The 15,164-nt window shown below is 37.6% G+C and overlaps 1 protein-coding gene across 1 annotated transcript in view; it reads left to right on the top strand.

Moving 5' to 3' along the window:
- LOC308701599 (uncharacterized protein) overlaps positions 1-15,164 on the top strand; it is a gene marked incomplete at both ends in the record, with an annotated part of 35,000 nt that overhangs the window by 5,831 nt on the left and 14,005 nt on the right. Inside the window, 2 exons of the mRNA XM_081383957.1 lie at positions 13,069-13,362; positions 13,600-13,896. Of these exons, the coding sequence (XP_081240083.1) occupies positions 13,069-13,362; positions 13,600-13,896 (591 nt within the window). The remainder of the gene's footprint in view (positions 1-13,068; positions 13,363-13,599; positions 13,897-15,164) is intronic.

Raw genomic sequence — 15,164 nt, 5'->3', positions numbered from 1 at the left:
GCTAATGTTGATCCAGGACCATCATGACCATTTCAATACAGGGTAGATTCGCTAATGTTGATCCAGGACCATCATGACCATTTCAATACGGGGTAGATTCGCTAATGTTGATCCAGGACCATCATGACCATTTCAATACGGGGTAGATTCACTAATGTTGATCCAGGACCATCATGACCATTTCAATACAGGGTAGATTCGCTAATGTTGATCCAGGACCATCATGACCATTTCAATACGGGGTAGATTCGCTAATGTTGATCCAGGACCATCATGACCATTTCAATATGGGGTAGATTCGCTAATGTTGATCCAGGACCATCATGACCATTTCAATACGGGGTAGATTCGCTAATGTTGATCCAGGACCATCATGACCATTTCAATACGGGGTAGATTCGCTAATGTTGATCCAGGACCATCATGACCATTTCAATACGGGGTAGATTCGCTAATGTTGATCCAGGACCATCATGACCATTTCAATACGGGGTAGATTCGCTAATGTTGATCCAGGACCATCATGACCATTTCAATACGGGGTAGATTCACTAATGTTGATCCAGGACCATCATGACCATTTCAATACAGGGTAGATTCGCTAATGTTGATCCAGGACCATCATGACCATTTCAATATGGGGTAGATTCGCTAATGTTGATCCAGGACCATCATGACCATTTCAATATGGGGTAGATTCGCTAATGTTGATCCAGGACCATCATGACCATTTCAATACGGGGTAGATTCGCTAATGTTGATCCAGGACCATCATGACCATTTCAATACGGGGTAGATTCGCTAATGTTGATCCAGGACCATCATGACCATTTCAATACGGGGTAGATTCGCTAATGTTGATCCAGGACCATCATGACCATTTCAATACGGGGTAGATTCGCTAATGTTGATCCAGGACCATCATGACCATTTCAATATGGGGTTGATTCGCTAATGTTGATCCAGGACCATCATGACCATTTCAATACAGGGTAGATTCACTAATGTTGATCCAGGACCATCATGACCATTTCAATACAGGGTAGATTCACTAATGTTGATCCAGGACCATCATGACCATTTCAATATGGGGTAGATTCGCTAATGTTGATCCAGGACCATCATGACCATTTCAATATGGGGTAGATTCGCTAATTTTGATCCAGGACCATCATGACCATTTCAATATGGGGTAGATTCGCTAATTTTGATCCAGGACCATCATGACGATTTCAATATGGGGTAGATTCGCTAATGTTGATCCAGGACCATCATGACCATTTCAATATGGGGTAGATTCGCTAATGTTGATCCAGGACCATCATGACCATTTCAATACAGGGTAGATTCACTTATGTTGATCCAGGACCATCATGACCATTTCAATACGGGGTAGATTCGCTAATGTTGATCCAGGACCATCATGACCATTTCAATACAGGGTAGATTCGCTAATGTTGATCCAGGACCATCATGACCATTTCAATATGGGGTAGATTCACTAATGTTGATCCAGGACCATCATGATCATTTCAATATGGGGTAGATTCGCTAATGTTGATCCAGGACCATCATGACCATTTCAATACGGGGTAGATTCGCTAATTTTGATCCAGGACCATCATGACCATTTCAATACAGGGTAGATTCGCTAATGTTGATCCAGGACCATCATGACCATTTCAATACAGGGTAGATTCGCTAATGTTGATCCAGGACCATCATGATCATTTCAATATGGGGTAGATTCGCTAATGTTGATCCAGGACCATCATGACCATTTCAATATGGGGTAGATTCGCTAATTTTGATCCAGGACCATCATGATCATTTCAATATGGGGTAGATTCACTAATGTTGATCCAGGACCATCATGATCATTTCAATATGGGGTAGATTCGCTAATTTTGATCCAGGACCATCATGACGATTTCAATATGGGGTAGATTCGCTAATGTTGATCCAGGACCATCATGACCATTTCAATACAGGGTAGATTCGCTAATGTTGATCCAGGACCATCATGATCATTTCAATATGGGGTAGATTCACTAATGTTGATCCAGGACCATCATGATCATTTCAATATGGGGTAGATTCGCTAATTTTGATCCAGGACCATCATGACGATTTCAATATGGGGTAGATTCGCTAATGTTGATCCAGGACCATCATGACCATTTCAATATGGGGTAGATTCGCTAATGTTGATCCAGGACCATCATGACCATTTCAATACAGGGTAGATTCACTTATGTTGATCCAGGACCATCATGACCATTTCAATACGGGGTAGATTCGCTAATGTTGATCCAGGACCATCATGACCATTTCAATACAGGGTAGATTCGCTAATGTTGATCCAGGACCATCATGACCATTTCAATATGGGGTAGATTCACTAATGTTGATCCAGGACCATCATGATCATTTCAATATGGGGTAGATTCGCTAATGTTGATCCAGGACCATCATGACCATTTCAATACGGGGTAGATTCGCTAATTTTGATCCAGGACCATCATGACCATTTCTATATGGGGTAGATTCACTAATGTTGATCCAGGACCATCATGACCATTTCAATATGGGGTAGATTCACTAATGTTGATCCAGGACCATCATGATCATTTCAATATGGGGTAGATTCGCTAATGTTGATCCAGGACCATCATGACCATTTCAATACGGGGTAGATTCGCTAATTTTGATCCAGGACCATCATGACCATTTCTATATGGGGTAGATTCACTAATGTTGATCCAGGACCATCATGACCATTTCAATATGGGGTAGATTCACTAATCTTGATCCAGGACCATCATGACCATTTCTATATGGGGTAGATTCGCTAATGTTGATCCAGGACCATCATGACGATTGCAATATGGGGTAGATTCGCTAATGTTGATCCAGGACCATCATGACCATTTCAATACAGGGTAGATTCGCTAATGTTGATCCAGGACCATCATGACGATTTCAATATGGGGTTGATTCGCTAATGTTGATCCAGGACCATCATGACCATTTCAATACAGGGTAGATTCGCTAATGTTGATCCAGGACCATCATGATCATTTCAATATGGGGTAGATTCGCTAATGTTGATCCAGGACCATCATGACCATTTCAATATGGGGTAGATTCGCTAATGTTGATCCAGGACCATCATGACCATTTCAATATGGGGTTGATTCGCTAATGTTGATCCAGGACCATCATGACCATTTCAATACAGGGTAGATTCGCTAATGTTGATCCAGGACCATCATGATCATTTTAATATGGGGTAGATTCGCTAATGTTGATCCAGGACCATCATGACCATTTCAATATGGGGTAGATTCGCTAATGTTGATCCAGGACCATCATGATCATTTCAATATGGGGTAGATTCGCTAATGTTGATCCAGGACCATCATGATCATTTCAATATGGGGTAGATTCGCTAATGTTGATCCAGGACCATCATGACCATTTCAATATGGGGTAGATTCACTAATGTTGATCCAGGACCATCATGACCATTTCAATATGGGGTAGATTCACTAATGTTGATCCAGGACCATCATGATCATTTCAATATGGGGTAGATTCACTAATGTTAATCCAGGACCATCATGGCAATTTCAATATGGGGTAGATTCGCTAATGTTGATCCAGGACCATCATGGTCAGTTCAATATGGGGTAGATTCACTAATGTTAATCCAGGACCATCATGGCAATTTCAGTATGGGGTAAATTCACAATCAGTTCAATATGCGGTAGATGGACTCATGTTGATTCAGGACCATCATTTATTCAGAATCAATGAATCACCAATCCCTTTACATTCATGTGGAGAGCTTTAATTTTTTTTTAAATGTAATATTTCAACTTATCAGCTCTTTGTTAGTGTTTCCTCATTTAAAGGTAGTAAATGTGTTTGGTGACGCTGATTGAAAATGAATTAAATATCATTTTTTGTGTGTACACATTTCAGAAATGTTCTATGATTGAGGAGTTTATCAAAAAGTCTGTGGAAAATTAAGAAAGGAGAAAAATAAGACAGAAAAACATTAAACTCAAGGTGCATGTTCTTAAACCAGATGATCAAGAAGAGAACTTTATCACAGAAATAATTAACAAAGGGCACACAAAATCATTCAGGACCACAAATTGCTCCAGTTTAAAAGATAAAAGAAGAGGATATTATATTTTCCATTGCAGAAGATCTGGAAATGTATATGAAAGAAGTCACAGAGCTGTTGGGTGTAAAGCATGTTTACTCTTTTAAAGTAAAAAATGATTGGAAAGGACACAAAGTTTTTGTGCAGAGAATATTTGACCAGCACAATGGACATGATGTTTCTGTAGAAGATAATTTTCAGCAGATTCACCCTCAGCTGGTGGATGAGATCAAGAAGTGGATCACATTAGCGTGTTCATTGTGCAGAGAAAGTGAGAATAGATGCCAAACATTAGCAGTTCCTCTTGAACCAACAAGTGAAAAAGGTTTTATTTAAAAAAAATGAAACTTATGACATTATATTGTTGCAATATGTTTTTTTTTTTTAAACTTTTTTTCATTATTCACATTCATTAGTATTGTTATGCCTCACCAGTGAATAAGACATGAGGTAATCTAAAAGCATTGCACTTTCCTCCACCAAATCTGTCTCTCCTCTTGGCTCTTTGCACCCTCTGAAGGGAGGGTGGGATTGTATGCTTTCAAAGCTAGCTTGCTATTGCCTCTGTGAAATTTCCTACCCTAGCATTAAGACTGTTTGCAATATTTCTTGTTTTAATGCTTACTGTAGTGCATCATATCCTATATTCCCCATACATTTTAATTTTCTAATATTTCTTACAGAGAGTGTCCAGAGGACTTCAAAGGAGACAGAGGCAAACATTGGAGCGGTGGTCGCCTTATGTTTAAAATATGCCCCAGACAGGGTGGGCGGAGGCGGCAGGAAAAACATTTGTATGATTTTAGAATAAGGATAATGTTAAATATAAATGGTTATTGTTGTAATCCTTCTGTTAAAATAATGTAAAAAAAAAAAAAAAAAAAAAAAGGTTATTTTATATTCCATTTAATTTCTTGGTCATTTATCTAATAAACAACATTTGTGGATTCCAGTTTCACTAAGATTTTTAAGTTACTTTTCTGTTTGCTCTTGTCTTAAGATAAATTAAGATTAAGACCTTTGGGTTGTCTTTGGATCTTGACCTCTGTTCGATCTTGTTGTTACATAAAGTTTCTTTGTATGTTGATTTTTATTTTACAACGAAAACCTGGCTTTGCTAAAAGTACGATGTCATGCCAACAAAATAACCATATATTATATAAGTTGGAATTTGACAGCTGATGTTGTGTTTTGACTGATATCTGGCCCAACATGTGAGTTTGATGTCTAGCTTAACATTGGGTTCTGATGTCAAACTGACAGAGGTGGACAAAGTACACAACTTCCTTACTTGAGTGAAAGTACAGATACTACTGGTCAAATATTACTCCGTTACAAGTAAAAGTTGTAAAGACCGATTTTTACTTAAGTAAAAGCACAGAAGTACTTGTTTTTAAAAGTACTTAAGTATCAAAAGTAAATGTCAATGCATTGTTTTATTATTGTTGCATTGTTGTGTGTAATACTTACAGTACCTTATGCCTCTGAATCTATGCCTGCCTACCCTCATATCAATAACACATTTATTTCTAGAACACAGTTCCAGTAGTGGGATTGAATGTGAGATTGAATAAGTGCACTCAATAACGTCCACAATGGTTTCCGACACCCAAATGGCTGTTCCCTCAAATAGTGCCCTATTTAAAGTTTTTTTGGCTTTTAGTATGAATATGTTAACCTTACTGTTATCTATAAGCTAGTGTGCACCAAAACAATGACAAAATTTAGAAGACCAAACACAACGTTAAAAATGAAAATCAGGTTGATGTCAGAATCCAACGCTGATATTAATCTCCAACGTTGGACAGACGTTGTATTGTGGTTGAAAACGAAAATCGGGTTGACGTCAGAAACCAACATCAGTCGGGTTCTGACGTCAACCCGACTTTCATTTCCAACCAAAATCATCCCCTTACTGACATTACTACTTTCTACTCAAGGACCTTGACAGAATTGTAGTGGAGTAAAAAGTACGATATTTGTCTTTCAAATGTAGTGAAGTTAAAGTAAAAAGTTTCCAGAAAAAATAATACTCAAGTAAAGTACAGATACTCAAAAAGTGTACTTAAGTACAGTACTCAAGTAAATGTACTTTGTTACTGTCCACCTCTGCAAACTGATTTCCATTTTCAACCAAAATGCAATGTCCAACATGGGAGGTTTACCCAACATCGAGTTGACATCATAACCCAACGTCAGACTGATGTTTACTTTCAATGTTGGACAGACATTGCATTTTGGTTGAAAATGATAATCGGGTTGACATCATAACCCAACGTTAGATTGACGTCTACATCAAACGTTGGATAGACGTTGCATTTTGGTTGAAAATGAAAATCGGGTTGACATCATAACCAAACGTTAGAATGACGTCAACATCCAACGTTGGACAGACGTTGGATATTGACGTCAGACTGACGTTGGGTTATGGCGTCAACCTGATTTTCATTTTCAATCAAAATGCAACGTCTTTCCAACGTTTGGGTCCAACGTCAATCTAACGTCATATTGACGTCCTGTGCCTGCTGGGAAGATACAGCCACTCTTCCCATGCAATGCAAAAAAACTGAAAAAAGTCTTCCAAGGTTTCCAAGAAAACCTGCATTTCTGGCACAAATTCAGGAGGGTTTAAAATAAGAAAGACAACCCACAAAAAAGTAAGAAAATGAAAGAAAACGTGAATACAGGATTGGGTGCCGAATATCTTGTATAAATTTTGGGATCAAATTAAGAGCTATTTTAGTGTGGCCAAATGTTTTGTTTAACTTGATGTTAATTTCAAAACAATACTGTTTTCGGAAGAATCTGCAAAGCTGTTTTCAATGTAATGTATTTTGTGTGCTAAAAAAGAGATTCTGTCAATGTAAATTTTATATTTTAGATCTATTATTAATTATTACCGTTACAGTACCATTGCAATGTGGCTAGATGACATGTGGTATGTTTCTGTTTGTGTTCATAAAAAGGAATCATACACCATTCATCAAATAAAACATTTTTAATTTTTCCACATATTAAAGATGCAAGAATCTTATTTTACACTGAGCATTATTGATTTAACAAAATTATTAATATAACACAAATATAAGGGTATTTTACAGAAATAAAAGGCCCCTGATTAAATTAGTTCTCGATTAATTGGGAACATTTTGAAGAGATGAACCATCTGTATAAACAAAATGTCAAACATAAAAGCTTATTGTCAGATTTAACAACCTTAAATGGTTAGTTCACCCAAAAATGAAAATTATGTCATTAATGACTCACCCTCATGTCGTTCCAAGCCCGTAAGACCTCCGTTCATCTTCGGAACACAGTTTAAGATATTTTAGATTTTGTCCGAGAGCTTTCTGTCCCTCCATTGAAAATGTATGTATGGTACCATACCTAGAGATTGGCATGGGGTACTTTCCATAAGATCATCTCTCAATGCAAATCAAACCAGCTTAGGCTAACTGAAATAAAACCATGCCAATCTCTAGGTATGGTGAAGGCTATGTGATGATGTGGGGCTATTTTAATTCCAAAGGCCAAGGGAACTTTATAACTTAAAAACTTTTTTAACTTTAAAAATAAAAATCTGCCTGTTTCTATGGGAATTTAACATAGGGGTGTCCAGACTTATGCACCCTGTATTTTAAGGAAGAACATTTATTTATTTACGATACATTATTCAATCACAAAGAAATTGGTGTCCTTAAAGGTTGGATTTTTCCCAATTTTTTTAATTAAGGCATTAAGTTCAATTTCCAAAAGATGATTTTTTATTCCTCTTTTTAGTCAACTTTAGCATGGGTGTCTAAACTTATGCATAGCACTATAAATACATACATATATACTCGGTGTTATACTCGATTGTAACCTGTCTTTTGAAAATCATATTTCGTATGTTACAAAAACAGCCTTTTTCCACCTTAGAAACATTGCTAAGTGTGGTGTATCGTGTGGAAGACAATAAACAGACTGAGCAGAACTACCGAACACGTCTTTACTCTGTTGTTTCAGTGAACAAATTCCCAACTACAGATGCCGCATTGGCTCAAATATTGTTTGCCAAACAATCCTTAACACAACCACTGCCATTTCAATAATGACCCACAAGGTGGCAGCCTTAACCTGTAAATACACAAGTCTATTACACTAAGCTACGTAATATGCTATCAGTTTCTGAAGCAGAAAAGTTAGTTCATGCATTCATGACCTCGAGACTAGATTACTGTAATGCTTTATTAACCGGTTGTCCTGCATCCTCTATAAACAAGCTACAGTTAGTCCAAAATGCAGCTGCTAGAGTTCTTACTAGATCAAGAAAATATGATCATATAACACTGATTTTATCATCACTACATTGGCTACCTATAAAGTTCCGTATTAATTATAAGGTATTGCTATTGACTTATAAAGCCCTAAACAGCTTAGCTCCAGTCTATTTAACGGATCTTCTATCACCCTATAATCCATCGCGCTCTTTAAGATCAATAAATTTGAGGCTTTTGGTCATACCTAGGATATCCAGATCAACCAAAGGAGGGAGAGCATTTTCACATTTGGCTCCGAAACTCTGGAATAGTCTTCCTGATACTGTTCGTTGCTCGGACTCGCTCTCCCAGTTTAAAACTAGATTAAAGACGCATCTTTTCGGCCAGGCATTCATATAATATTGTTAATCTCACAGTTTCAAACTACAATCCGGCCTCTAGTTCATAAATGCCAGAGGAGAACTGGCCCCCGACTGAGCCTGGGTTCTCCCGAGGTTTTTTTTTTTTTTCTCCATTAGGTCACCTGATGAGTTTTAGGACACCATTAGGTCACTTGATGGAGTTTTTTTCGGTTCCTTGCTACTGTTGCCTTTGGCTTGCTCAGTTGGGGATATTTTGGGGATATTTAATTTTATTCTATCAATCAATAAATTCCACTAGAAACAAACTTTGTTGTATTATTTTATTTTAATTTAATACTGTGAAGCTGCTTTGATACAATCTGTATTGTGAAAAGCGCTATACAAATATACTTGATTTGATTTGATTTGATATACATACAGACATATATTATATATTGCATACCTTGCAGGTGATACTCATGAGAGCATCCATTACCTATTGATAACTTTAGTTAGAACCTGAAAATCATAAAATTCTGAAATACACCTGCAATTAATAAATACACTTTTAGCTTACCACATCTGGTATGTAGCCTGGTTCATACAGTGCTTTTAAATGGGCAGCTGAAATGCTATTTGGCCCAACACAGCCCACTAAGGACTCCCAAGGTTGTATATCTGTATATAGGTTATGTGTATAAAAGTCATTAGCACAAATTTAAAAGGGTATGTATGTATATGTGATACGGAATGTGCACCCTTACTAGTCATGTTGAATCATACGTTGAAAGCTGGAAAACAAGAATGTCACAGTTCATTAGGAAGCATTTCTGTTAACAATTTAAAGGGGCTATATGTAAGAATTTTCATATATTAATCACTTTTTTATTGCCAATGTTTACTATGATGCTTAAAAAACGAGACCTTCCCTGACTTCCTAGGTTGTCTGTGTAAGCATAACAAGGGTTAGTGAATTCCACATATAGCCCCTTCAAGAATAAAATAGAAATGTGGGTTAAGCTAATTAATTATATAAATGAAGGCAAAAGTATCCAAAAAAGTTTTACTAGACACTGTAAAATGTGACTACAGTGCATAACTAAGTTATTTTTCCTTAAACTGAGTATTAAGATTTACAGTTACAATTACAGTAGCACTTCCTACAATACAAAATAGTAGATCTAGATTTAATCCAACACTGTAATAAGTAATAAAACGCAAAGATTCCAATTAACTTATAATTTGACCGTAACTACAGTAGAAATGTTGGAAAATTTGCTTACCATGCTAATTTATGGGAATCATGACAGATTTGGGTTATTTAATACAATTTATTATTTAATTATTACGCCAAAATAAAATGATCATGATGGTCGTGGATCAACATTAGCGAATCTACCCCGTATTGAAATGGTCCTGGATAAACATTAGCGAATCTACCCCATATTGAAATGATCATGATGGTCCTGGATCAACATTAGCGAATCTACCCCGTATTGAAATGGTCATGATGGTCCTAGATCAACATTAGCGAATCTACCCCGTATTGAAATGATCATGATGGTCCTGGATAAACATTAGCGAATCTACCCCATATTGAAATGATCATGATGGTCCTGGATCAACATTAGCGAATCTACCCCGTATTGAAATGGTCATGATGGTCCTGGATCAACATTAGCGAATCTACCCCGTATTGAAATGGTCATGATGGTCCTGGATCAACATTAGTGAATCTACCCCATATTGAAATGGTCATGATGGTCCTAGATCAACATTAGCGAATCTACCCCATATTGAAATGATCATGATGGTCCTGGATTAACATTAGCGAATCTACCCCATATTGAAATGGTCATGATGGTCCTGGATCAACATTAGCGAATCTACCCCATATTGAAATGGTCATGATGGTCCTAGATCAACATTAGCGAATCTACCCCATATTGAAATGATCATGATGGTCCTGGATTAACATTAGCGAATCTACCCCATATTGAAATGGTCATGTAGCCTGGGTTTCCCCATACTGCCTTGCTCGCAGCGCGATTTCATTCACGCTGCTAGGCAGTCTGGACACCATGGAACAAATTTTCCCCTGAAAAAGGGAACCAATCACAGAACGGGGAGGGAGCAGCAAGATGATGACGACACCGAAGCAGTTTGTTTATATCAGACTCGACGTTACCTTCTACCCTCATGTTTATCTTGCACAAACGGTAATATTCGCTAAACGCCATCGTGTACAAATAAATCTTTGACCCATCGTCTTTTTCCTCGTCAAATTTCTCTCACTCTACATACGTCATCTGGTATAATTGAAGCGATTGGCTATGAGCTACATACAGGCGCATTTGATAGACATTCATAGCGCCCAATAAACGGCTCTGGGCATTCGTAAACCACGCCTCAAATACGAGAAAATGCACACGTAGTTCCCAGACCAAGTCTCAATGAGACTTGGTCTGACGTTAGCCAGGCTAATGGTCATGATGGTCCTGGATCAACATTAGCAAATCAACCCCATATTGAAATCGTCATGATGGTCCTGGATCAACATTAGCGAATCAACCCCATATTGAAATCGTCATGATTGTCCTGGATCAACATTAGCGAATCTACCCCATATTGAAATGGTCATGATGGTCCTAGATCAACATTAGCGAATCTACCCCGTATTGAAATGATCATGATGGTCCTAGATCAACATTAGTGAATCTACCCTGTATTGAAATGGTCATGATGGTCCTGGATCAACATTAGTGAATCTACCCCGTATTGAAATGGTCATGATGGTCCTGGATCAACATTAGCGAATCTACCCCGTATTGAAATGATCATGATGGTCCTGGATCAACATTAGCGAATCTACCCCGTATTGAAATGGTCATGATGGTCCTGGATCAACATTAGTGAATCTACCCCGTATTGAAATGATCATGATGGTCCTGGATCAACATTAGCGAATCTACCCCATATTGAAATGATCATGATGGTCCTAGATCAACATTAGCGAATCTACCCCGTATTGAAATGATCATGATGGTCCTAGATCAACATTAGCGAATCTACCCCGTATTGAAATGATCATGATGGTCCTGGATCAACATTAGTGAATCTACCCTGTATTGAAATGGTCATGATGGTCCTGGATCAACATTAGTGAATCTACCCCGTATTGAAATGGTCATGATGGTCCTGGATCAACATTAGCGAATCTACCCCGTATTGAAATGGTCATGATGGTCCTGGATCAACATTAGCGAATCTACCCCGTATTGAAATGGTCATGATGGTCCTGGATCAACATTAGCGAATCTACCCTGTATTGAAATGGTCATGATGGTCCTGGATCAACATTAGCGAATCTACCCTGTATTGAAATGGTCATGATGGTCCTGGATCAACATTAGCGAATCTACCCCGTATTGAAATGGTCATGATGGTCCTGGATCAACATTAGTGAATCTACCCCATATTGAAATGATGACGATAGCAATTATCAAAATATTGATTTCAATCAGATTCAAAAAGCAATTATTCTACTGTTTTTTTAAATGTCATATAATTTTTGCACACTTCATTCAGACTAAAATTATAGTAATCTGTTTTAAAGACCTGGAATTTATTGAAAATTTTAAACATTATTATAACATTTTATTAAATATTAAATGTGTATTTGTGTGTAAAGGTATGAGAGAAAGAAGACTTTTAGGGGTTGTGGAGTGAGGTAAGCTTAGCTATTAGCTAAACGGCTCATGGCTGTTGCATGTATGTTCAGGGTTGCATTACATTATGCCATTTAAGTGTTCTATTTCAGGATTTTTTAGTGAATAAATACATTTACAAAGTCAGATTTTTAGTTGCAGAGAGGGTCAAAGAAAGAGGACAGACAAAATAACTTACCTTTTGTCAGAGGCAAGAGAGGAGGGAAGATTCAAAATGGACCGATTGGATTTGGTCGGCACACACTGATGACATCAGAGGCTTGTGATTGGTTGATTAAATGTTGATCCAGGATCAACAAAATTTGTTGATCCAGGAACACATCTTACTTGGCAAAATCACGGTGACCCCCGCGACACACCGGAAATGGATGACGTCACCCGTGACTATGAGACGCACCTTCCTACCACACCTAAGGCTATCTTTATAGGCCACGTAAAATAAGGCACGCCCCAGAGAGAGATTATCATCATTGGCTACATATATACCATCGAGTCATTTAAAAGTCTTAATCTGCGACAAACCCTTTTTCCATTTGTTCTTCATGTGTGTGTGTTTGATGATACAGGTGAAATACCAGTGAACGAGGGAGATTCAGTCGCTCTAAACTGTGATCTTACTAAAATTAAGGATTATTATCAGATTCACTGGAGGTTTAAAAACACCTTAATAGCAGAAATCAATAAACGGCTCGACAGAATCACTGTATATGATGATGTTCTTGATGGGAGATTCAGAGACAGACTGAAGCTGGACAATCAAACTGGATCTCTGACCATCACAAACACCACAACTGAACATGATGGAGATTATAAACTACTGATCAACAGTGAGACCAAGGGTTTCAGTCTCACTGTCTACGGTGAGTTTATTATTGTTTTCATTTCTTTTATTTATTGCAACATTAAAGTAAATCTGAAGAAGTATCAAATTACTTAAAATGTCTAAATAGCTTTTTTTCTGGTTAATATTTAACTTTCTATTTCAGATTGTTTTAAATGCTCTACTTTTAATAATCTTGGTTCCTCGCATGTTTCTTCCTCGTCTGCTTGAATATCTTCTTCATCCTCATTCATCTTTATTCTCTGATGTTTTCCAGCTCGTCTGCCTGTTCCTGTCATCATCAGTAACTCTTCACACTGTTCTTCATCATCTTCATCATCTTCATGTTCATTGGTGTGTTCATCAGTGGTGAATGTGAGTCATGTGACTCTCTCCTGGTACGCAGGAATCAGTGTATTGTCCAGCATCAGTGCGTCTGATCTCAGCATCAGTCTCTCTCTACCTCTGGAGGTGGAATATCAGGATAAAAACACCTACAGCTGTGTGCTGAACAATCCCATCAGCAACCAGACCACACATCTGGACATCAACACACTCTGTCACACATGTGCAGGTACGACAGCGCTGATATTAGTGTTTATTGACTGATCTGATCTCAGTTTGATGTGTTTATTCCTCAGACTCTGTCCACTGGTGTGGTCCTACTGAAGCTGTGATCCGATTGGTCCTCTCTGCTCTGGTGGGCGTGGCTACTGTCATTATTGTGGTTTGTGAGATCAGATCCAGAAGAGCTGAATGAGATCAAGCACATATTCACACATCAGGTACATGATTGATGATGGCATTTCTCATATTACAATTTTTTTCTTATCATTTATTAACCTTCATTTATTTGTAATGACTTTTTATATTAATTTGTTGGCATTTACTTTTTTTTTTTTTTAGGTGGCTCATTTTCACCCTAGAAGATAATTTGAGAAGAAACGGCAACATATTTTCTCATTAATACTCAAAGTGTTAATAAAAAATGAATATAATTCGCATTGCTTTCCTTTTTCCTTTTTTTTTTTTTTTTTTTTTTTACAATCCTATCTTTATTTGATTGTGGACTTTAAAATGACTTATAATCACACTGAAAGGTTCTCACATGTCTTGTAGTGTTATTATTGTACAGATCAGATCTTTAATACTGAAGCTCCTCTATGGCTGAACATGACATATTTCTCTCAGATAAGACAATAATACTGCTGTCCATTTGTCATATGTATTTGCTTGCCTTTATCAATAAAGTTTTCTCACTCTGAGGTTCAAGAGTCTCTCCATGTTTTATTACATTATGTTGAGCACCCCCTGGAGGAATACTAACTTTATGTATTTTAACAATTTCTGCACTACTCCACATAGGCGATAAAACTTTACATTATTTTTAACATTGGGTCTCATTCACTACAGCAATAGTTTTATTTTTTTAGCATTTATTAAATTATTTTTGTATATCTGCAATATTTTCTAACACAATCTTGTGTACATTATGTGTGAAGGTACTGAGTGTAATCGACCAGTCTCTGTTATCCCGTTTCCATCTTAACGCTGCTGGTTCCCTTTCAAGGGAACTCCCGTTGCGTCGAGAATGACGCTATGGGGAACGCTTTGCGTGATGACGTCTTGAAGCACATGTAAAATCAGTCCAATGGTGTGGCGGAACGTCAGAGGCGGGTGACGTCACGTACCAGGAAACTATAAAAGCCGGCCCGAAACAGAAAACGAAAGCTTTCTGAGTCTTCAGTTGCGCTCTGTGTTGAATCTGTCCTTGTTATTTGGTGTTGTCTGTCTATATATATATATATATTTATTCAGATATGGCGAGCAAGCAGCAGTATC

This window comes from Scardinius erythrophthalmus (genome assembly GCF_964197995.2).
Source record: "Scardinius erythrophthalmus genome assembly, chromosome: 14".
Taxonomy (NCBI): domain Eukaryota; kingdom Metazoa; phylum Chordata; class Actinopteri; order Cypriniformes; family Leuciscidae; genus Scardinius; species Scardinius erythrophthalmus.
This window is presented reverse-complemented; position numbering and strand designations above follow the sequence as displayed.